General features: G+C 42.8%; 1 protein-coding gene across 3 annotated transcripts in view; it reads right to left on the bottom strand.

Annotated features, from left to right (window-relative positions):
* MICOS10 (mitochondrial contact site and cristae organizing system subunit 10) overlaps nucleotides 1-23,980 on the bottom strand; it is a 33,530-nt gene that overhangs the window by 5,782 nt on the left and 3,768 nt on the right. Inside the window, exons 2-4 of one of the 3 annotated variants that reach the window (XM_075906876.1) lie at nucleotides 22,225-22,327; nucleotides 20,483-20,514; nucleotides 13,506-18,359 (exon numbers count right to left, since the gene is read on the bottom strand). The exons of 1 other annotated variant lie outside the window; for it this stretch is intronic. In XM_075906876.1, coding sequence (XP_075762991.1) covers nucleotides 18,280-18,359; nucleotides 20,483-20,514; nucleotides 22,225-22,327 — 215 coding nt within the window. In that variant the 3' untranslated portion in view covers nucleotides 13,506-18,279. Of the gene's footprint in view, nucleotides 1-13,505; nucleotides 19,704-20,482; nucleotides 20,515-22,224; nucleotides 22,328-23,980 lie in introns of those variants that run through there. One more of the 3 variants, XM_075906878.1, reaches the window with a different exon arrangement.

The following is a 23,980-nucleotide window of genomic DNA, read 5'->3' as shown; positions in this document are numbered from 1 at the left end:
AAAACTGACCTTTGCTCTCAGAGAACCAAAGTTAACCCGTTATCATGAGAGCTTGAAACAAGAATTGTTTCTGAAAGCTCTTTTCATTCTACTATTGAGTTTGAACTGAACCAAACACAGAGGTAACTACTTTATTAGGACATTATGGTTATTATAGGGTAGGATTTCAAAACAAGAGAGAAGAGAAACTGCAAGAGAAGATGTTTGATGACAGCTTGTCAAGTGGTCCTGACATCAACCCCCCCCCTTGACATCTTAGCAACTGAACATTTCACAGAAGACCAGATTTTCACTCTCCTCAGCCATGTACAATTTGCATAACTTGAGACAATTTGAACTCCTCAGTGCTCTTTAGTACTTGGTCAGATTTCTGTGCATTTTCTGAATTCAGGACACTAACACAATACTTGCTAGGATCTTGTGTAAATAACTCTAACCATTGACATTAAATATAAACTCTGGCCTGTGATGCACAATCTGCAAGAGAAACAGTAGATCACCATTAGCAATGGCTTTTCCCCAAATGGAGCTTCTCCTCAATATCTTTGCAATAGCACAGCTGGTGTTGGTTCCAATAGTATGTTTGTGCTATTAAGGATAATTACTATCTATAAACATTCATCAAATGTACAAACTGTTTAGTTTTCTGACCCAGGACTCCTTCTGACAATCCTACCCTACCAAAGGTGGCTATGCTGTCTTTTTGTTTTCATTTGATTGCTGGACGATAAAATGTGACTCTGAAATCAGACAGAGTGTACTAGGCGTTGTTTTAACTTTCCAGCTGAGAAAGGTAGTCATGCAGCGATACTGCTTTATGCTTCCTGTCCAAGAAGAATTTTCTCTACCAATCCAAACAGTTAGGCAATCAATGAGAAATTATTTGTAGAATGACAAATTCTGCATCCGCCACATGCAATGCCCAAGTAGATGCTAATGTCACCACATTTTCCATGAGATCAGTCAAACCCTTATTTTACTTTGCCAGTGCTGTGACAAACTGATCAGTTTTGAAGGGTGTAATAATTAAGAATTATACACTTGGATGAAAAAGGAGGAATAAACCCAAAGTAAAAATTTCCATTTAGCTTTAGGATTCTTCCATCATTGTTGGAATCACTAAGATTCCCCTCAATTTCTTTCCCCCACTCAGTCACTGGCCTAAACAAATTCTGTTCAATTCTGCTTCTTAGCTGGCTGGCAGGAAAACTATAGAATGAACTTACAAGTTGAACCTCCCAAATCCGGGTCTCCGCTCCGGCAACATCCATGGTCTAGCAGGGCCACAGATGTTGCTGGACCAAAGAGCCCCAGAGGCAGAAAGAGGGAGCCAGCCGGGGGAGAACACCAGGCTAGGGAGCCCTTGCTAGGCCAGTAGAGGCTAGGCCGGGTGGCTGTTGGGGAGCCCCAGCCCAGCTGGGGAACCCCTGGCATCAGCGGGGCCAGGAGGGGTAAAGAGCCCTGCCCCAGTCAGAGAACCTCAGGCATTAGCAGGACCAGGTAGTGAATGTGGAGCTTTTGCCCTGCCTGGCCCTGCTGTTGCAAGGGGTTCCCCAGACAGCAGCCAAGCAGCCCCAGTGCTTTTCTATATTATATTAAATATATATATTTTTATAACACACATTAATACATCATGAGTTGGTAGATACGGATACACTCCCTCTCAGGAGTGTCCTCTTTTTTGAAAGTTCAGATGCGGTAACACTATCTGGGCTGCTGGAATTAAAACTCCTCATGATGATGATACGCCTGGGCTTCAGGGAAGGGACAAGAAATCTGGTTTATGACCACCTTTTGTTGAATGTCATAGTGTCAATCTTTGAGGCTACTTACAGCATCCAATTTAATCTAGAAGAAGAAAATAGCAGATCAGTACTAGAAAATGCGGTAAGGTTTGAATTAGGTCTAGGAAGTGAGAGAGATAAATGAGGGCAGAAATCTGACCATTATTGCTTTTTATCACCTACATGAGGAAGTTTAACCAACATGAAGCCAGAGAGGCAGAATTTCAGAGTTTTGCTGACCCCTGTTTCCCATCCCAAAAGCTGTCAAGCTTCACTCCACTTCCTACTGGCGAATAGGCTAGAAACTTTGCTGAACTCACAACTGGAGGGAAATGTTAAGATCCGTAACAGTAGGAAGTGTTCAGATATTCTCCCCACCCACACAAACCACTATTTACAGTGACTCTGCTTTTTCCTGGCTGGTGTTTGCCCCTAAATATTGGTTTTAAACATAAAACCAGAAGCCTTAACTACTTTTAAGCTTTTATCCTGCCTGGTTAAGAAACTGTTACTGTGGATAATTTCTCACTCATCATCATCCCACTAGGAAGTAGTTGTGGTTATGTGGTCATTTCCTATGGATCTCCAAAGAAGTGGAGGGGGCTGCCCCTAAGTCATTCTTTCTTGGAAACAAAAGGAAAAGTGTGTTTCACTTTAATTCCATATAAAGTTACACTACAGATAAACAATGGCAGAGCCTGCTGATGAGTTTTACAGGTTCAATTTCTCACATACTCAATTTCCTTTTAAAAAGGCAACATGTTGCTTCAAAGAGCCTCCCACCTGATCAGACACACTAACTCTACAGCTGTTTCCACTAAAGATTGGCACCTCTAGGCCAGGCTTTAACTTCATAACAATAAAACATGAAAGGTTTATCTTACAATAAAAACAAAATGAACATGGAAAAAGCTACGGGTTTGATCTGTGCTGGATTGCTTCTCCCCCACCGCCACCTTCTTGCCCAACAGAGCCTCTTTGGAAGGAAAGGCCACAGGAAAGTATACAAAGCATTTTTCACCTTCTCTGACAGCTTTAAATGTTTAACTAGAAAAACAGCCTTGTTAGCCCTCTGTCTGTCATTTCAGTTTGACTATAAATGGGTTCAATGCCGACAGGGAACATTAAGATTTTATGTATCTATATGTTCCTGCCTAATAATAAAGGCTGTTTATGTACAAGCAGATATGAAACCGGAATTAGGTCTCTAACTCTGGGCTCTGGGCCTTTTTTTCCCCCACAAATACACTTTGGTTCATGAGAGGATATACAGTACTCCAAATCAGTCTAAAATATACAAGAACATATGTTGCATACCCAAGAGATTATTATAAGGATAGTTCAGATAAGCAAATCTTTCAAATAGATTTATGCCTCAATGGTATACATCCAGGGAAAAGCTTTTCTATAAGTTCATCAATGCTCTCTTCAACACATAGTTACCATGAGTTTTAATAGTCTGCTCTGCTCAAGCAATGGTTGGCTTAAGCAATTATAAAAACCAACAGTCACACTTAGATGTGTTTGCTGCTTAAAAAGACCGTTTGAGACTCAGGCCACAGCTATACTTACGACTTACGTAACGCTCTTCTGGTATTTGATTTACCAGTCTGGTAAGGACCAACTAAATCGAACACATAGGGCTCCCTGAGTCAGTGCCGGTATTCCTCGACTTGCGAGGAGTAAGTGAAGTTGAAGGGAATGGTTACTCCCATCAACCTCTCACTGTGGAGATGGTGCCAAGCTCGACTTAACATAGATGGAGTCCATGAACCTTATTTACGTAGCTGGAGTTACATACCTTAAGCCACCTTCTGGGTCTAGGATAGCCTTGGCCTGAACATGAATGGATTAAATATGCTCAATGACATTTGGCACTGTTGCTGTTATTATGCAACATACAGGTTTCTTAATGTCATTTTATTTTGTAGCTCATTAGACAACTACACACACAAAAATTCCAAACTGCATCTCCCTCCCTTCAGGATTGTTCTTTTACATAAAGACCCAAGATATTAAACAAAATGAAGACTGAGCTGCTGGTAGTTACTTGGTTCTAAGAAAATAGTACCCAGTCTGTACAGAGGTTAAGCTTCTGGAACTGAAGGTCTTCCTTTTAAGATCCAGACCTGGATAGGACTCGCTAGGAAAAAAAAAGACAGTGATCCATCATAATGCCAACTTGACTGGCACAATGGCCACCATTAAAGTAAAGAAGAAGTTCAGCATATAGCAACTTGTCAGTTTCACTGTTGAAGCAAGGATAGCAGTTTTGGGGGGGGAAATGGCAGCTGTCACACTAATTAAAAAGCAATTGAAACAGATAACTTTAGAAAGGATACATTAAATTCAGCATGATAAGCTCTAAGGCAGTAGCTAAGTAAGCTATTTGAACTTTTACTTCATAACTAATGAAACCTGAAGCATTTAACAACTTTGTTTTGCATAAATATTATTTGCAGACTATATTCTTGTAATCAGAATTACCGTATTTTCCGGCGTATAGGGCGACTGGGCGTATAAGACGACCCCCTATCTTTTTAATTAAAAGATAGGGTTTAATCTTATACGCCAGCGCCCCTCCTCCTCCTTTGCTCCCGGTGTCCCTGGTCTGCTGGAGATGGTCCCCAGCAGACCAGAGGCACCGGGAGCAAAGCCGCCAGGAGCGCCTGGGCTCCCCCCCTCTCCCCCCCGCCGGAGCCCCTCCGCGGCTTTGAAAGCCTCGGGGGAAGCCGGCGGGGGGGGGGGGGGGGGCATCCCAGGCGCGCATGGGCTGCCCCCCCGCCGGAGCCCCTCCGCGGCTTTGAAAGCCTCGGGGGAAGCCGGCGGCGGGGCATCCCCGGCGCGCATGGGCTGCCCCCCCGCCGGAGCCCCTCCGCGGCTTTGAAAGCCTCGGGGGAAACCGGCGGCGGGGCATCCCAGGCGCGCATGGGCTGCCCCCTCGCCGGAGCCCCTCCGCGGCTTTGAAAGCCTCGGGGGAAGCCGGCGGCGGGGCATCCCAGGCGCGCATGGGCTGCCCCCCCGTCGGAGCCCCTCCGCGGCTTTGAAAGCCTCGGGGGAAACCGGCGGGGGGGCATCCCAGGCGCGCATGGGCTGCCCCCCCGCCGGAGCCCCTCCGCGGCTTTGAAAGCCTCGGGGGAAGCCGGCGGCGGGGCATCCCCGGCGCGCATGGGCTGCCCCCCCGCCGGAGCCCCTCCGCGGCTTTGAAAGCCTCGGGGGAAACCGGCGGCGGGGCATCCCAGGCGCGCATGGGCTGCCCCCTCGCCGGAGCCCCTCCGCGGCTTTGAAAGCCTCGGGGGAAGCCGGCGGCGGGGCATCCCAGGCGCGCATGGGCTGCCCCCCCGTCGGAGCCCCTCCGCGGCTTTGAAAGCCTCGGGGGAAACCGGCGGGGGGGGCATCCCAGGCGCGCATGGGCTGCCCCCCTGCCGGTTTCCCCCGAGGCTTTCAAAGCCGCGGAGGGGCTCCGGCGGGGGAGCAGCCCATGCGCGCCTGGGATGCCCCCCCCGCCGGCTTCCCCCGAGGCTTTCAAAGCCGCGGAGGGGCTCCGGCGGGCGGGCAGCCTATGCGTGCCTGGGATGCCCCGCCGCCGGCTTCCCCCGAGGCTTTCAAAGCCGCGGAGGGGCTCCGGCGGCGGGGCATCCGGCGTACAAGACGACCCCCGATTTTTGGGGGATGTTTTTTAACTTCAGAGGTCGTCTTGTACGCCGGAATATACGGTATGACAACGTGCTCTCCATCTTCCTTCCTTCCTAATCATGCCCCCAATGAAGCAGTTCTGTTTGGCAAGACCTGTATATAATAATTGTTGTGCAAAAATGCCTTTGTGGATTAGGACAGGACAGTTCAGCAGGAATTACATTTCTAAGAACCAGTTTTAATTTATTAGATATGCTTAGGGTACAAACATTTCTGAGAAAAGTCACTTTAAGCAGACTCCAAACTATGTTTCTCAATCTTTTTGAGGCTGCAATCCAAATCTTTCAAGTGCCAATGCTCAAAATCTTCTTTAAAAAAGGTCCCTGTTAAGGTTAGGGATGTGAAAAGTTAACTGGGTGATGCTTACCCGTTACAGTTTACCGGCATCCCAGCCAGGCTGAAGCAGCTCCCCAACATGAAATGGGCCTCTCAGCCTGGCCAGAAGCACACTGTGCCATGGGCAGGGGCTGCTCCAACCCAGCCAGCCTCTATCTGCCTCCATTTAAGTGGTTAACCAGTTAAACAATGCTTAATTAGTTAAATGATTAAACTGAATTTTACATGCCTATTTAAGGTTGTTCAGAGAGCAAACAGTTTCATCCTTCAGGTTTCCCTGACTATAAACTATTAAATAAAAAGTACTCTATCAAACTGAAAATGTATTTGTATTTGGTTGTAATACTGATTTGAAATACTTGAAATAGGATTAAAGATTCCAGAGATAGTTGTGATTAAGTCATCCCTTTAAGAGTAAAATCAGCACAAAAAACCTTTAACATGATTTCCAGGCACCCCCAAACACCGCCGCTCTTTTTCTGGTGTCCAAAAACAGGCGTCAGCTACTCAAAGGCTTTTCCAGATGCTAGTCAATACTTAAGGGAGGGGAAAGAAAGAAAAAATAAACAGCCCACAATGTTGTCCAGGCATCCTGGATAAAATCCTATAAAATGGTATAAGCAGGTAGCACCAACATGAATTAGTTCTGTTTTTCTCAACTTTTTTTTGTAAAGTACCCCCAGTACCTACAGTTTTCAGACACACAATTATTTTCTACAATTGCAACATATTTGTTTAAACAACTCAATCGTAGCTGGGCAGGTGTAATTGTAGCTGGGTGTAAAAAGTACAAAAATAATAAAGCACTGTAAAACTTAAAACAAAAATTCAGTTTTCTCCAAATTTCAGTTGTGTTGGCATACCCCCCCAGACTTCTCTCAAGTACTCTTAAGGGTACTCATACCACTGACTGAGAAACACTGAATTAGTCTATTCCACAGACAATAATGAACAGGCTGCCTGGTAGGGCAGAGGGAGAACTTTCCCTCCCTTCTTAAAGAAAAAAAAAAAGGGGGGGGGGGAGGAGAAGGGAAGAGAGAGAGAAGACTGAAAGGCCACATGTAATTCAGATTTCCATTAACAGATAAGCCAGCATGGCAATACACACCCTGCATCTTATCAATACTACATCAAAACTTTTGTCCAGATTAACATATCATTTAGATGGAAAAATGTTACAGTGGTATCTCACTGACTAAGGGAAATGCCATGGAAAGAAGCCTAAAGCCTCCTCAAATCTCCAGCAAGGAATTTATCATTTACAAGGACAAGTGCCAGCAGTCCTTAAGTTCCTCAGAATTTCTTATAAAAATAAGTTTTATATATCAAGGAATTAAGAGCCAGGAAACATTTCCACCTACTGGCGTTGTGTCGCAGGGATACAATAAATGAGTGCATGGTTTAGGACACCACTTGGCTGAAGTCCCTTTCCACTGGCTGATTGGACTTTTTTTGGCAACATCAAAGCTATGTACCAACTCCCCAAGAATGCACAGCTGGGCTGGGGCCTCATCACTGCACAAATAGAGTGGACCAGAAAGTAAGTATATTTGGCTTCATTTCCCTCAGAGCAGACCTTCTTCCATCCAGGCTTCTGAACAGGCTGCACAATCATAGAAATCCAAACTCAGAATTACCCCTCACTTCTCCCTCTTTCCTTTCAGAATTGTCCCACCCTGCAGCTGTAGAGGTTGAAGTGAAGGCCAAAAAGAACTTTGATTCTCTTCCTGCACACAACCTCAGCTAGTTAGCGAACCAGATGGAGCTATGAATCATAGAACTAGAATGGACCTCTAGAGGTCATAGAGTCCAATCCCCTGCGCTCACGGCAGGACCAAGCACCATCTAGATCATCCCTGACAGATGCCTGCCTAACTTGCTCTTAAACGTCTCCAGTGATGGAGATTCCACAATATCCCTAGACAATTTATTCCAGTGCTTAACAACCCTGGCAGAAAGTTTATCCTTATGTCCAACATAAACCTCCCTTGCTACAATTTAAACCCAAGGCTTCTTATCCTATCCTCAGAAGTTAAGGGGAATAATTTTTCACCCTCCTTTTTGTAACAGCTTATGAGATATTATAAAGGAGAGAAGCATCTTCAGAGCTGCTTCCAGATACCTATAGTTGGCCCAACAACTCAACACAAAGCTGATCCCTAACTTGGAAGGCTGTTCTCCTTCTCCAACTCGGCTCCCTCCCTAGAATTACAGAAGTGCAGAGGAGCCAAGCTTTGAAATTACAACTTCAGCTCCAACCTCCAATGGCTGAATGGAGATGGAAGAGAGCCCTGGCTCAGCACACAGTCCTCCCCCTTCTATAAAGCAACAAGAGAAGTGAGTCAGAAGACATTCCCTGAATTTCAAAGTGCAGAGGAGGCTAAATCCTCCTTTAGCGGGCTAAGGAGAGACAGGACAGAGTAACACATAGGATGAACAGAGATTTTAGAGAAAAAAAATCCTGCAAGACTGGACCCCCAAAAATAATATTACAAAGAAGGGAAAAATAAAAGTAACTTAATTTTAGGGAGGGAGTTGTAATTGAAATTCGGCTACCACCTTTAAGGTTGGGGCTAAACAGTGCTCCCCAACTAAAATTTGAATTTCCAGTGTAAAAGTGGAGAGCCAAAGGGAAGAGACTATATCAACACTGTCGAGTTCAAATACTGAAATTACAAATCTGTGTAAGAGACAAACACATTTTATAGGATCATTTTGTATCCCAAGATCTTTATGTAGCGCTTTTTCCTCAAAGCTGGCTCCTACAGCTTGGGACCAAATCTGCACAAACACACCCCCAGAGCACTGATGAGGAGTATTCTAACATCCATAAACCTTGAAATCCTGGACATCCCATTATCTCAGGTATCGGCACACTTACAGCAGGATTATCTGGCTATGTTGACTCTCTCCTCAGACCCTATTCTAGCAGCACTTACAGCTCTCTTCAAGACACCACTGACTTCCGGAGGAAACTACAGAGCATCTGTAATCTTCCTGAAAACACCATCCTGGCCATCCATTGACGTAGAAGCTCTTTACACCAACAATCCACACAAGGATTGACTACAAGCTGTCAGGAACACTTTCCCTGATAATGCCACAGCACACTTGGTAGCTAAGCTATGTGACTGTCTCCATATTGGAAATAGTTGTGGATGAGGCCAAGTTATACCTTCAAGTCAGCAGCACTGCTATGGGTATCCGTATGGTCCCACAATTTGCCAACATTTTTATGGCTGACCTTGAACAATATTTCCTCAGTTCTCATCCCGTAGCACCCTTCCTCTACTTACACTACACTGAACCAACATCTGATCTTATGGACCCCCAAGAAGGAGACCCTTGAAGAATTTCACAGGGATTTCAATAGTTTCTACCCCACTATCACTCTTAGGGTTGCCAGACGGTTTAACCAAAAATACTGAACCCCCACACCTCCCCCAAAAGGGGAAAATTCTTTGTTGGGGGGGGAAGGGGGAGACCAAAGTTGAGGCCCCCCCCCTCCCCCGGCAAAAAAAGACCCTGCGAGTTACGCAAAAAAAAAATCAGCATTAAAACCACATGGCCCCTTTAAGTGCATGCAGAGTCAGAATAGGGATAGGAAGAAGAGAGAGGTTGAGCACGAAGACCCAGGGAAGGCATTGCTACCCCTTGCTTCAGGTCGTTAGGCTTTTTGCCGGCAGCCATCTTGTTTTCCTGATCAAGCCAGAAGGTAAGCAGGGGGTCCAGGAGCAGAGGTCTGGGTGCTGGGTCCAGTTGCTGAGTGTGTCATAGGGTTGCCAGGTATCCGGTATTTTCACCTCCTGGCAGGGAAAAAACCCAGAAAATACTGAAACAAACTACAGGACTATGTAGCACTTTAAAGACTAACAAGATGGTTTATTAGGTGATGAGCTTTCGTGGGCCAGACCCACTTCCTCAGATCAAATAGTGGAAGAAAATAGTCACAACCATATATACCAAAAGGATACAATTAAATATGGTTGTGATCATTTTCTTTCACTATTTGATCTGAGGAAGTGGGTCTGGCCCACGAAAGCTCATCACCTAATAAACCATCTTGTTAGTCTTTAAAGTGCTACATAGTCCTGTATTTTGTTTCAGATACACCAGACTAACACAGCTACATTTCTATCAGAAAATACTGGCAACCCTAATCTCACACAACCTGGACCAGTCCACATAAGAGATCCACTTCCTTGACACTAAAGTACAATTAAATGATGGTCACAAATACCACCCTATACTGGAAACCTACTGACCGCTATTCTTACCTATATGCCTCTAGGTTCCATCCAGAACACAGACATGATTCGTTGCCTACAGACAATACAACCGGATTTGCTTCAATCCCACTGACCGACACACATTTACCAGTTCTTTTTTGGGCATTCTTAAAACTTAAATACCCACCTGGGGAAGTGAGGAAACACAGACAGAGCCAGACAAGTACCCAGAAGTCAAACTACTTCAAGACAGGCCCAGCAAGGGAAACAGAACATAATCACTGGTCATCATCTACAGCCCTTAGCTTAAACCCCTCCAGCACATTGACAATCTACAATTTATGCAGGAAAACAATCCCTCACTCACAGGCCTTGGAAAACAGCCTGATCCTTGCTCAGAGACAACCCCCAACCTGAAGCAAATCCTTTCCAGCAGACACGCATCACACTTCAAACATACTCACCCAGGAACCTACCCCTGCAACAAACCCTGTTACCAACTCTGTCCACACATCTATGCAAGCAACACTATTACAGGACCTAACCACATAAGCCACATCATCAGGGGCTCATACAATTGCATAGCCTCTAATGTGATCTATGCCATCACATGCCAACAATGCTCCCCTGACATGAATATTGGCCAAACTGGACAGTGTCTCCAAAGGACTAGTGGACACAAATCAGACATCAGAAATGGTAACAGATAAACACGTAGGAGAACATTTTAACCTACCTGGTCACTCAATCATGGATTTTAAAGTAGCCATTCTTCTACAAAAGAATTTTACTGCCCAATTTCAGATAGACTACAGAACTGGAATTCATTTAAAAATTTGACACTGTTATTGTCTTTAGTCAAGCTCAGGGTAACTAGTTAACACATTACAAAACCAATTACCTCTGCCTTTAACATCCACATTTTCACATCAAAAGCTATGAATGGAACACATCCAGACCACTTACTTTCATTAACACAGGTCCTACAATTGACAGTTACTTCTTCTGCTGTTTATTTTATATATAATCTTGAATTTTATTATTTCCACTCCAACTCATCTGATGAAGTGAGTCTTACCCACAAAAGTGATAGAAATGTAGCCATGTGGACGCATGGCCAAGAAACACTGGAGACATTCCACAGAGATTTTAACAACCTACACCCCACCACAATCTCAGCCTGCACCATTCTACACAAGAAATCCATTTCCTGGACACCACAGTACAAATCAGCAATGGAAAATTAGACACCATTCTCTACAGAAAACCCACTGACTCAGTTACCTACATGCCTCCAGCTCCCATCCAGAACACACCATACGATCCATTATCTATAGCCAAGCCCTTCGATACAACCGCATCTGCTCTAATCCCACTGACAGAGACCAGAAACTTCAGGATCTCTACCAAGTATTTGTAAACCTCAACTACCCACCCGGAGAAATAAAAAAGCAAATTGAAAGATCCAAACGAATACCTAGAAACCATCTACTTCAAGATAGACCCAAGAAAACCAACAATAGAACACCACTTGTCATCACCTACAGCCCCCAACTTAAACCTGTCCAACACATTATCAATAAACTACAGCCTATACTGGCACAGGATACTAAACTCCAAGAGGCTCTGGGAGACAGACCCATAGTCTTCTATGGACAACCACCTAACCTCAAGATGATTCTTACCAACAACCACAGGACATATCACACTAATACCAACCCTGGTACCTTCCCTTGCAACAAACCCCGGTACCTTCCCTTGCAACAAACCCCGTTGCCAGCTTTGTCCACATATTCACTCTGCTGATACCATTATTGGACCTAACCAAGTGAGTTATAAGATCAAGAACATATATTCCTGCTCATCCAGAAATATAATTTATGCGATCATGTGCCGAAAGTGTCCATCTGCTATATACATTGGACAAATGTCTCAGACACTTTGCCAAAGAATCAATGCCCACACAACAGATATTAGACAGGATCACAACGAAAAAACAGTTTCTTGCCATTTCAAACAGAAAGGACATTGTCTCAATGACTTGATTACCTGCATCCTGCTTCAAAGACCTTTTAAGACTACACTTGAAAGAGAATCCTCTGAACTGTCATTCATGCTTAAATTCGACACTTTACACCTAAGCTTAAACAAAGACATTAATTATCTTACCCATTACAAAGATAGCTTCCTCAATTACCACCTCTAATATCATTAACTCAGATATTTACCTCCCCCCCATCCCTCTTCTGTTCTGAAATTTGATTTGTCCGTTTCCTATGTGTTCATTTTTTTAATTGTATCCTTTGGTATATATGGTTGTGACAATTTTCTTCCACTATTTGATCTGAGGAAGTGGGTCTGGCCCACAAAAGCTCATCACCTAATAAACCATCTTGTTAGTCTTTAAAGTGCCACATAGTCCTGTTTTTTGTTTTACCCACAAAAGCACGAGATAGTATATATATGTTAGTCTAAGGTGCCACAGGACTACTCATTCTATATTATATTGAGAAGTGATTTCCCCTCTTAAAGACCTAAGAGTCATTCCCTGTTCACTCTGTGAAACAGGCTTGCAAAACAAAAAGGGACAAATGGGGTCCCCCTTCTTCTCAAACAAGTTAAGTGTGCTGCCATGGCTGCAAGTTTTGTACCCTAGTTACACCAGGATGCATATTACTTGTCTGTTAGTGTACAGATCAATAGATGGAATCGTCATACCTTAGAAATGGCCCTGTTGTGAGTTAGTGATTAAACAACAAATAGTGAGAATGTAAGATCTGCCAAGTGAACTATCAAGCTACAATGAAAATTGAGTTTAATACAGATGGTTGTGTGGGGGCAGCTAGCACAAAAATATGGAAGGATTCCTTTTTCACTGACTATGTGTAGGTCACCTTTTACAAGATAATTTGACCCCTTACATTCTAAAGTCAATCTCATATAACAGCAGTTAATAGGTAAATCCTTCCAAAAATATTTCCAGCCTCTAAACAAGCATGTATCTGACAAGGCTGTTTCATATATGCAGCTATTTAAGTCAATAGGGTTATATATAGGAGTACCCAGGTATTACTAAAGACAGAATTTTGTCCACTAAGTATAATGAAGGCAATATTTGACAGTCATTATTTGTGCCTTTGCCAAGGACTCTAATGACCTACACGAGGAAAAAAGACACTAAAAGGATAAATGCGGTACTCTAAAACGTTTCTGATTTGCTTTTTTTAAATTGTCTTCAAACCCAAATTAGACATTACAAAGTAGCTGTATCAGAGGGGTAGCCGTGTTAGTCTGAATCTGCAAAAGTGACGAGGAGTCCTGTGGCACCTTATAGACTAACTGAAGTGTAGGAGCATAAGCTTTCGTGGGCAAAGACCCACTTCGTCAGATGCATCTGACGAAGTGGGTCTTTGCCCACGAAAGCTTATGCTCCTACACTTCAGTTAGTCTATAAGGTGCCACAGGACTCCTCGTCGCCAAAGTAGCTGTAGTCAGCTTGCTGTCTATAAGATAGGAAGATCTGAGCTGAGGCAAAACAAGAAGCAGGAATTTTCTACTTTTGAGGTTGTTTATTCTTCAGGGGATTTTTGGTTTAGAGCCCAATCCTGGTCCCACTGAGGTTCAGATTGATTTGGATGGAAGACAGATAAGACCCTCGTTGTATACATTCATGTGCTACACTTCTGCAAAAGCAATAATCCTGTGGATCAAAAGAATGAGAACTGTTTCTGATCTTTCCATCCTGAAGGATATCAAGCTGCAGACTTCCTGTTGCTATTATTAAAATGGCAGCCCCAAGAGATTACGCAACTCCCAGCTGATATCAATAGGCAGCTTAATTACTTTAAAATGATGTTTTGAAATTTGTTTTCTTAAGTTCTATGTTCTGACTCATTTTTCTGTAATTATCCAAGATAGTAGTAAAAATCACTATTTTCTTTTTAGAAGAGGGAGGGGCACATTAGGTTCTTTACACAAGGCAATGCAGCAATACAAGAAAATCAGATATAGTTAAAGACAACTTTTACAGGACTCTTACTCCAAATGTCAGCTAAAATGCAAGACGACACTTGAAAACAAACAGCAAAAAATGCCTTTTAAAAAAAAGTAAGATAGCACTTTGTTTAAAGTAGTTATACAAATCCTTCATGTTTACGCAGCACAATGGGAGTCACTGGCATGAAAACAGTGAGCTCCCAAACACAGAGTATACCACTCTATACAGCTCATTGAGTTTTTCCATACAAAAAAGTTTTATTAAACTCTGTTCTAACAGTTATATTCCAGAAATGTCTTTAGTTTACCTTCCAAGTTTGCATTCAATTTCATAAACTAGAATTCTAGAGATTTACACAACAATGATTATAAGGGCAGAGTTAACAGGTTTTCAAGACTATATCCACTTGGTGAAAAAACACTTTCACAGCAATTAAAAGAACCATTCAATGGAATAAAAATTGAACATTATCCTAATGTATCTTCCTAATTTCTTATGCATCTTTATGCGTATTTCTCAACCCCACAATGCCATACCATAAAGGGGACATCTATTCTACCACCACACGCAAGTCAAAAGTCAATGAGGTAGACTGTCTGAGGTGTTGAAAGCTTTTGATCACTCTTTCAGAATGAACTATCTTTTTGCTGGTTAATTTGCTGCCTTTTCACCAGAGCAGAAGCATGTGGGATTGTCCTTGGCCTGCTAAAACAGAACAGCCCATGGGTCAAATACAGCACGATATATCTGAGGACCTACACTGAAATTTATAAAGTCTGTTATGAAAGAAGGAAGTTTGGATAAAGCTTGTGGCAGTAGGCACAGCCTTAGAGATGTGGTTATACAAAGCAACATACTTACTGTGCTCAAACATTTTAAAATGTGAATTTAATTAATTACCACATGCACTACATAAAAAGTTGTGTAACAAGCCCAGTTCTCAGAAAGGTTAATAAAGTTTTACTAGTACGTACGGGGTATCATAATCCCACTCATAATGATAGGAAGGATTACCATTAATTGCTGACACTGCAAACCAGACAATGAATATTGCTGAAAATTATTCAGATTACAGAATAGACTGACACTTAGAATTATAGAGCTGGAAGAGACCTCAGGAGGTCATCAAGTCCAGCCCCCTGCCCAAGGCAGGACCAATTCCAACTAAGTCAACCCAGCCAGGGCTTTGTCAAGCTGACACTTAAATACCTCTAGGGATGGAGATTCTACCACCTCCCTAGGGAACCCATTCCAGTGCTTCACCACCCTCTTAGTGAAACAGCTTTTCCTTAATATCCAACCTAGACCTCTCCCACTGTAACTTGAAACCATTGCTCCTCATTCTGCCATCACTATTGTGAATATCCTTTCTCCATCCTCTTTGGAACCTCCCTTCAGGATGTTGAAAGCTGCTATCAAATCCCCCCTCACTCTTCTCTTCTGCAGACTAAACAAACTCAGATCCCTCAGTCTCTCCTCATAGCTCATGCGCTCCAGCCCCCTAATCATTTTGGTCGCCCTCTGCTGGACCCTCACCAATGCGTCCATATCCTTTCTATAGTGAGGGCCCAGAACTGTACACAGTATTCCAGATTTGGCCTCACCAGAGCCGAATAAAGGGGAATAATCACTTCTCTGGATCTGCTGGCAATGCTCCTCCTAATGCACCCTAATATGCCATTAGCCTTCTTGGCTACAAGGGCACACTGTTGACTCATATCCAGCTTCTCATCCACTAGAATTCCCAGGTCCTTTTCTGCAGAACTGCTACTTAGCCATTTAGTCCCCAGCCTGTAAAGCTTGGATTCTTCCATCCCTAGTGCAGGACTCTACACTTGTCCTTGTTGAACCTCATTAGATTTCTTGTGGCCCAATCCTCTAATCTGGACCCTATCCCTGCCCTCCAGCGTATCTACATCTCCCCATAGCTTAGTGTCATCTACAAACTTGCTAAGAGTGCAATCCATCCCCTCATCCAGGTCATTAAAGATGTTGAACAAAACCGGTCCAAGAACAGATCCTTGGGGCACTCCGCTAGAAACCGACCGCCAACCTGACATCAAGCCATTGATCACTACCCATTGGGCCCAACAGTCTAGCCAGCTTCCTATCCATTTATCCAATCCATACTCCTTTAACTTGCTGGCAAGAATATTATGGTAGACCTATCAAAAACTTAGCTCAAGTCAAGCTATATCACATCCACTGACTTCCCCATATCCACAGAACCAGTTACCTCATCATAGAAGCTAATCAGATTGGTCAGGCACGACTTGCTCTTCATGAATCCATGTTGATTATTCCTGATCACTTTCCCCTCTTCCAAGTGCTTCAAAATGGATTCCTTGAGGATCCCCTTCATGATTTTTCTGGGGACTGAGGTAAGGCTGACTGGTCTGTAGTTCCCTAGATTGTCCTCCTTCCCGTTTTTAAAGATGGACACTACATTTGCCTTTTTCCAATCATCCGGGATTTCTCCTAATCTCCATGAGTTTTCAAAGATAATGGCCAAAGGCTCCGCAATGACATTTGCCAACTCCCTCAGTACCCTCGGATGCATTAAATCAGGGCCCATGGATTTGTGTATGTTTAGCTTTTCTAAATAGTTCGTAACTTGTTCTTTCCCCACAAAGGGCTGTCTACCTCCTTCCCATACTGTGTTGCTTATTGCATTTGTCTGGGAGATGACCTTGCCCGTGAAGACAGAGGCAAAGAAAGCACTGAGTACTTCAGCTTTTCCCATGTCATCTGTCACTAGGGCTATGTCTAGACTGCAGGCTTCTTTCGAAAGAGGCTCTTTCGAAAGCATCTTTCGAAAGAGCCTCTTTCGAAAGATCGCGTCTAGACAGCAGGCGGATCTTTCGATAGAGGAAATCTGCTTTTTCGAAAGAGAGCACCCAGCGAGTCTGGATGCTCTCTTTCGAAGACGGCCTCTTTACATTGAAGAACGCCTTCCTTCGAAAGAGGAACTTTCGAAGGAAGGCGTTCTTCCTCGTGAAACGAGGTTTACCGCCATCGAAAGAAAAGCCGCGTTCTTTCGAAATAATTTCGAAAGAACGCGGCTTGAGTCTGGACGCAGGGGAAGTTTTTTCGGGAAAAGGCTACTTTTCCCGAAAAAAACCCTGAGTCTGGACACGGCCTAGGTTACCTCCCTCTTCCAGTAAGGGCCCTAAACCCTCTCTGATCACCTTCTTATTGCTAACCCTGATAACTCCCCCTGCATTCTCGAGCAATATATTTATACTCCTCCCTAGTCAGCCGTCCAAGTTTCCACTTCTTGTAAGCTTCCTTTTTGTGTTTAAGCTCACCATCCATGTCCCCGGTAAGCCAATCTGGTCGCCTACCATATTTGCTTTTCTTGCTGTGCATCGGGATGGTTTCTTCCTGTGCCTTTAATAAGGCTTCTTTAAAATACTGCCAGTTCTCCTGGACTCCTTTCCCCTTCATGTAAGCATCCCAGGGAATCCTGCCCATCAGTTCTCTGAGGGAGTCAAAGTCTGCTCTTCTGATGTCCAGGATGTGTATTTTGCTACTCTCCTTTCTTCCTTTGGTCAGGATCCTGAAATCTACCATCTCATGATCACTGCTTCCCAGGTTGTCACCCAGCTCTACTTCCCCTACTAGTTCCTCCCTCTTTGAGAGTAGCAGGTCAAGCTGCGCATGGTCCCTGGTCAGTTCCTTCAGTATTTGTACCAAGAAGTTATCCCCAACATTCTCCAAAAACTTCCTAGATTGTCTGTGTACTGCTTTACTGGTCTACCAACAGAAGTCAGAGTGATTCAAGTCACCCATGAGAACCAGGGCCTGCAATCTGGAAGCTTCGCTCAGTTGTCCAAAGAAAGCTTCATCTACCTCATCCACCTGATCCGGCAGTCTATAGCAGACACCAACCACAACATCTCGCCTGTTGCTTCCACCTCTAAATTTAACCCATAGACTCTCAACAGTCTTTTTTACTCTCTAAGTACTGGAGCTCCGAGCAATCATACTGCTCTCAGATATAATAGTTAGAGATTTTACCCTCAATATTTAGGAAAATCTTGAACAAAGCAGACAAGATGATGTGAGCCAAGAGAAACCACATTTCAGCTACAGCAGAAGCTAAAGTTAAAAAGTGCCTCATAAAAAATTATTAAATGAAGATTAGAGGCATTTTATACTCAGATGTCAAAACAAACAGAGGATTAGAAGGAAATTAATATTACCGCTATAGTCAGGGTGGGTTATTTATGAGTTTTTAGGCTGCAGCTTGATCATGTACAGGCATATGTTGAAATGGTAAAATATCCTCCAAATAATGGATCTGAGCAGAGTCATCTGAAATAGAAGCCAAAAAACCAGCAGCTTTCCCGGGGTTACTTCTTAGTGACATATGGATTAAAGCATTTAAATCATTTGCCTCACTTAATCATCTGAAAATCCTTTATACTATAGTTTCAAAGATGGATCTTTGCTATTTTACATGTTCTAGAGAATATCAACAATAAGAGAAAGTTGTTCAAACTAGTACCCTGTTGTCAAAGTGAAGGAAATCTGCCAATCTTTCAGCAATTATTGTCATTCAGAATACATACACATTACCTAGAAGACTAGAAGTCTTTAATCAGCAGTACAGAAGTCGAAAATACTGTACTTACCTCCCCATCTTTCGTCACAATAATAGTTCATGACATAACAGACAAAAAAGTTCACATGGCCTTTTAAAAGTCCCATGTTATACAGTTTCAAGAAAGGGCTTTTGCCATTATGTATTGACATTCTAACTGCATGACTAACTTGACTTATATACACCCCACAATTCTCTAATTTCATGTTGGAAGAAGCTATGCCATTTTCAGCCTATTGATTAAGTGAAGCTTCGCTCATAATTTTAAAAAGTATAAATTCAGAGCAACAATTATTTAGAATAGTTTTAAGTGTGATTTAAAATTCCTTACCTTTAAAATTAAAAAAATAAAGATCTAGTTTTCTTCTCACAATTCACTCAATTTGGAAAATAAACCTTACCTACATAAAGAAATGAAACTGGCTAATGTATTTCTTTTCGGTTTCATTTTGCAACTGTCCTACATAAGTACTATACTGCAATAATTTGATTGTAAGCACTGTACATTTTTTGGTTAAACTGTGTACGTTCTTCTCCCTTTAAGTCATCTAGACAATCTTAGTAAACACAGAAGTTAGAGACAGCAGGTGCAATCAGTGGCAAAACTCCCATTTACGTCAATAGGCCAGGATTTCACCAAGCATGTTCTATTGATATAATCTTTGTTTAAAAAGTACTTATATTTCAAACACAACTGATTGTAGGCAGCACAGCTCATGTGGCACACCTAAATTTAACATACCACAGACTGTTTTCCCATTCTGATGGGGAAAGAGGGAGGACTCTTATACCTTCCCTTAAGGCACATCTCTGTTGCTGAAAGCAGGAGTAAAGAAAGAATGTATTGCAATGACTAATGGGGTCAAAAGGGGGAATATAAAGACTTGAGCATGTGTGTGCATGTGAAAAATAAGCCTAGTGGCAGGAAAATATAGCATGTCTAAACCAGAAACATAAGCAGGATAATGCAAGCCTATTAAGATTCATGACAGGTATTACCATTCTGTTTCTGAAGACAGTAACAGTTCAGGTCAACCAGATCAAATGCAGAGAGGCTGCCAAGACAGCAAAGAGGAATCTCAATATGATGGTGCACAGGAGTCAAGATATCAACAAAATGGCTTCCATTTTCAGTTTTATAAAGACAGCCTGATTTATAAAGGCAAACTGGCTTTGGAAAAACCCTGACATTTTATATACCTATGGTTGTATCATCAAAGTTGAGTAAAAAATAAATATTATAGGGTCATCAGTGCACCTTGTATTGGGAGGAACTATTTGGTTAAGTAAGTTCTTCACCCACTGCCAACTTAATTTGCAAAGCCATGATGTTACAGTCAGTTCTGTCTAAAACAAGGGTGGGGAACATCCGGACCATGAGCTGCATGCGCTTCATCAGGGTTAAGCAGCTGGCAGGCTGCAAGATTGTTTGTTTATTAAGTATCCACAGGCAGAGCCCTGCAGCTCTCAGCTGGCATGTTCAACACGGTCAATGGGAGCTGTGGGAAGCGGTGGCCTGGCCTGCAGGTTCCCCACCTTGGTCTAGAAAAAAACATGCTTCAGGGTTTTGCACTGATTATTTCACTTATTGTTCAGTATAATAATGATATATTAAGCACCTACCCAGCATGACTGGCAGGCTACATTTAAATTAGGTCTATTGAAGTATGTCAGACATTAGAATTTTAGGAGAGAGCTATTTTCATAGTACATCACTGAACAAGGACAAAGCAGTTCTATTTTTGGTTCATACATTAGGTGAATTATTTACTTATTACAAGTGGTCTTCATTGTAACTTCTTAAATACTCCAACAGACAAGGCTTAAAACATACCTGTTATGAAGTACTGATGTCTTCCTCCCCGTCTGCAAAATGTTTACCATTATTTTACTCTGTATAGAACCTGAAGCTGCTAGTTCTTTCTGTGCATAATCTGGTTGCCTATAAATTCAACCACATAAAGAAAACTCCAAAATAAAGGTTTAAGTTGTGTTTCTGTACTTAAAATAGACCTGACTTTCTTTAATTTCACCCTTCTCTCCTTCATGTACAAACATTTGAAAGATTTTTTTTCTTCATAAGCAGGAAAATCTCTTTCCCACATAATGAGTATAAGCAAGCAGAATGTGTGCTAAGGCTGATAAATGTTTTTGACATTCTACAGGCTGGGATGAATTGACATAGGCAACCCATATTATAACATGATTTTGCCCGCCAGAGTAAGCCAGACTTACCTGAGCTGTAACTAGATTTAAAGGTGGGAGAAGAACAAAGTGTCCTAACCTAAGTCTCAACACCGCTGTGTAGACAGAGCCTTAATTTTTGATTAGCTTACATTATTCCAAAATAACAAAGAGCATGTCTACACTGCAAGCCATTTGAAATAATGGCGATCTGGAGGATTTCTTACTCCAACTCCTGTAACCCTCATTTTACAAGGAGTAAGGGAAGTCGGAGGATGAGTGTACACAGTGCCAAAAACCGAATTAAGCTATTTCGACTGAAGCTATGCAACTGACATAGCTCAAGTTGTATAGTTTAATTCAACTTTTGCTCTGTTGTGTAGATGTGCACAGAGTTGGCCTATCTCCAGTGGCTAACGGAAATCTGTTACAATCAGTTTCAGTCACAACTGAGTTTAAACCATTCTGAATCATGGTTTTAAAGTTCTGTGCACACATAGCTAAAGTTTTACCATACTCTTTGCTCTTCAAATAAACCACTGTCTAAACTGGAAAAGAAAATATGATGGAAAACAACAAAATCTAGACAACAAAATCTAGACATGTAAATTATGACATGTAGATCAGCAACCCAAAAGTCAAAAATAAAACACTGCAGTACAAAGATGATATGTATAAATATATATCTTGGACATTTACCTGGAATCCTTCCAGGAGTTTAATCACAAAATAAAACAATTACAGTATAATTACAAATAAACTATCTCAAACAACTGTACAGGAAAGCATGACAAACTACACAAGACAGAGGAGTGGCTGCAAGCACCCAGCCAAAAGTTTACCTTCACTAATAAAGACACATCAACAGTCACCACTGGCTTCCTCTCCACTCTTACATCCTATGTTCAGTACACCACTGTTCAAAGACTGGCATTTCCGGCTTTCTGTGACAACAGAACCTGGAAAGCTATCCAAACTTCAGAAGATTAGTTTTTCTTTATTTGAATTATGTCAAATGGGAAAGTTATACAGAGCTCTTCTAAATATTTGTTTTTCCCCTAACTACCACTTCAAAAAATATCTCTGGCAGTAAAAAAATATTTTGATATATTCTACAATTAATGCACACTAACTTTATCCTGAGCACACATTTCCAATGCAAGTTTGGATTATCATATTAAATAGTCAGCTTTAAAGCTGCTGGCTACCAAAAGGAAACTAAGGAAAGTTTTGGTAGCCCATGATAAAATATGGGATACCATTAATTAATCATCAAAATTATCTGATCTTCAAATGAGAATTATTCATTTGATTTCTGTTTTATTCAAAAAAGCTAGTTACCCTGCATTTTTAATAAGCGATTTTATTGGACAAAGAAAAAAAGTTGGCCACCTGTGACAGCCCCAGAGACTGAAATCTTCCGTTGACAGAGTATGTATGAGTAACCACGATGCAATGTCATTTAGTCCATATGTCCATCCAGTCCTTTGTAGCTCTGCAGGGATATTTAACAAGTTTACGGTTGTGGTGAGAGTTTGTATACTCAGCACCTGTGTAGCAGGTACTGAACTAAGACCATGTATACATTTCACACTGAACAGCTGTCACTACTTTCAGTCATTATCAATTAAACACCAGTAAGCTAGATGGCTCATGTACTATGCCTATGCTTTCACAGTTCGTATTGCATCATTATTACTTAATACATTTAATAGCATACTATTAACTTAGCAACTTTAATGCAAAGATCTCAGAGTGGCTTAAGCACATCAACTCCCTCATTCCCACATGGGTGCTGTGCATATTTTGACAATGTTTCACAAGAGTCTTTACTGTGCAAAATTCTGCACCCTCAACATCAAGCTGCATTTAATTCCTTCTCCACAAACTGTTGTATAGGATTACAGGAAGTGTTGACCACACATCCAAACAACAGCAACAACTTTAATCATTAGCCAAGAAAAGACATCCTAAATATACACATTTAGCTTTTGTTTTTCCCCTCTCCAGTCTTCTGGCAATACTAGGAATGTTAAATTTGTTTAATCAACGAATCGACTAGTTGATGGAATTTCTGTCGATTAGTCGATAAGCAGGGGAGCCACAATAGAGTTAGCTCCTAGCCCCACTATACACCAGCCCTTTAAATGTATTAAGAGCCAGAAGCCTCTTAATATATTTAAAAAGCAGACTCAGCATCTGGGACTGGGCACAAGCTGGGAAATAGCTGATTCCCAGCTGGCACCCAGTCCCCACTACCCCCAGCCTCCCCACAGAGAACATGCTGGGGGAGAACTGGCTTTTGCTTATTGCATAGTTGACTAGTTGCTTACATCCCAAGGCCATACTAGAATTCTTTTTTTAATTGTTTTATAGACCCATTTAATTAATCCCCCTTTTAGCAAGTTGTTGGACTCAATGACCTCCTGAGGTCTTTTCCAACCCTATTATTCTGTGAATCTTAGTATCTGCTTTAAGTCATTCATCTTATATACCCTGCCTAATACAGGTTGGACCTCCCTGGTTCAGCACCCTTGGGACCTGAGCTGTCCCGGCCCAGGGGAAGTCAGTGTTCCCCTACTCATGGGCTCTTCTCCGTGGGGCTCCCTGCCCACAATGGCCTGGCACAGCTCCCTACCCTGCTGCCCCAGGATCTCCCAGCTGAGATCACTAGGCCGCTACAGGCCCCACTGCCACAGGTTGTTCCCCGGGTTTCCCGGTTGGTGCTGCCTGGACACCCCACTCTGTTGCCGTAGCAGGTTTCCCAGCTGGGGCTGCCTGGACACCCCACCCTACTCCTAGGGCCAGCAACACGGCCGCTGGGGATTCCAGCTGCCCACCTCCACCAGCCCTGCTTCAGCAGAGGCTGCCTAGTCATCTGGGCTCCGCTGCCACTAGAGGTTTCCCATGGCTCTTGGCCAGGGGTGCCCAGCAGGCCTACTGCAGCCAGAGGTTCCCCAGATGGAACAAGAGCGCCTCAACTGCTGACAGGCCCCACTAACAGCTGGGGTTCACCGGCTGGGGCAGGAGCTCCCTGGCTGCCACCTTGCCCCTCTAATGCTGGGGGCTATCAGACCAGGCCACCACTTAGCCCCGTTGATGCCAGGGGCTCCCCATCCACCACCTGGCCCCATCGATGCCGAGAGCT

The sequence above is a fragment of the Pelodiscus sinensis genome, chromosome 23 (genome assembly GCF_049634645.1).
Source record: "Pelodiscus sinensis isolate JC-2024 chromosome 23, ASM4963464v1, whole genome shotgun sequence".
NCBI classification, from domain to species: domain Eukaryota; kingdom Metazoa; phylum Chordata; order Testudines; family Trionychidae; genus Pelodiscus; species Pelodiscus sinensis.
This window is presented reverse-complemented; position numbering and strand designations above follow the sequence as displayed.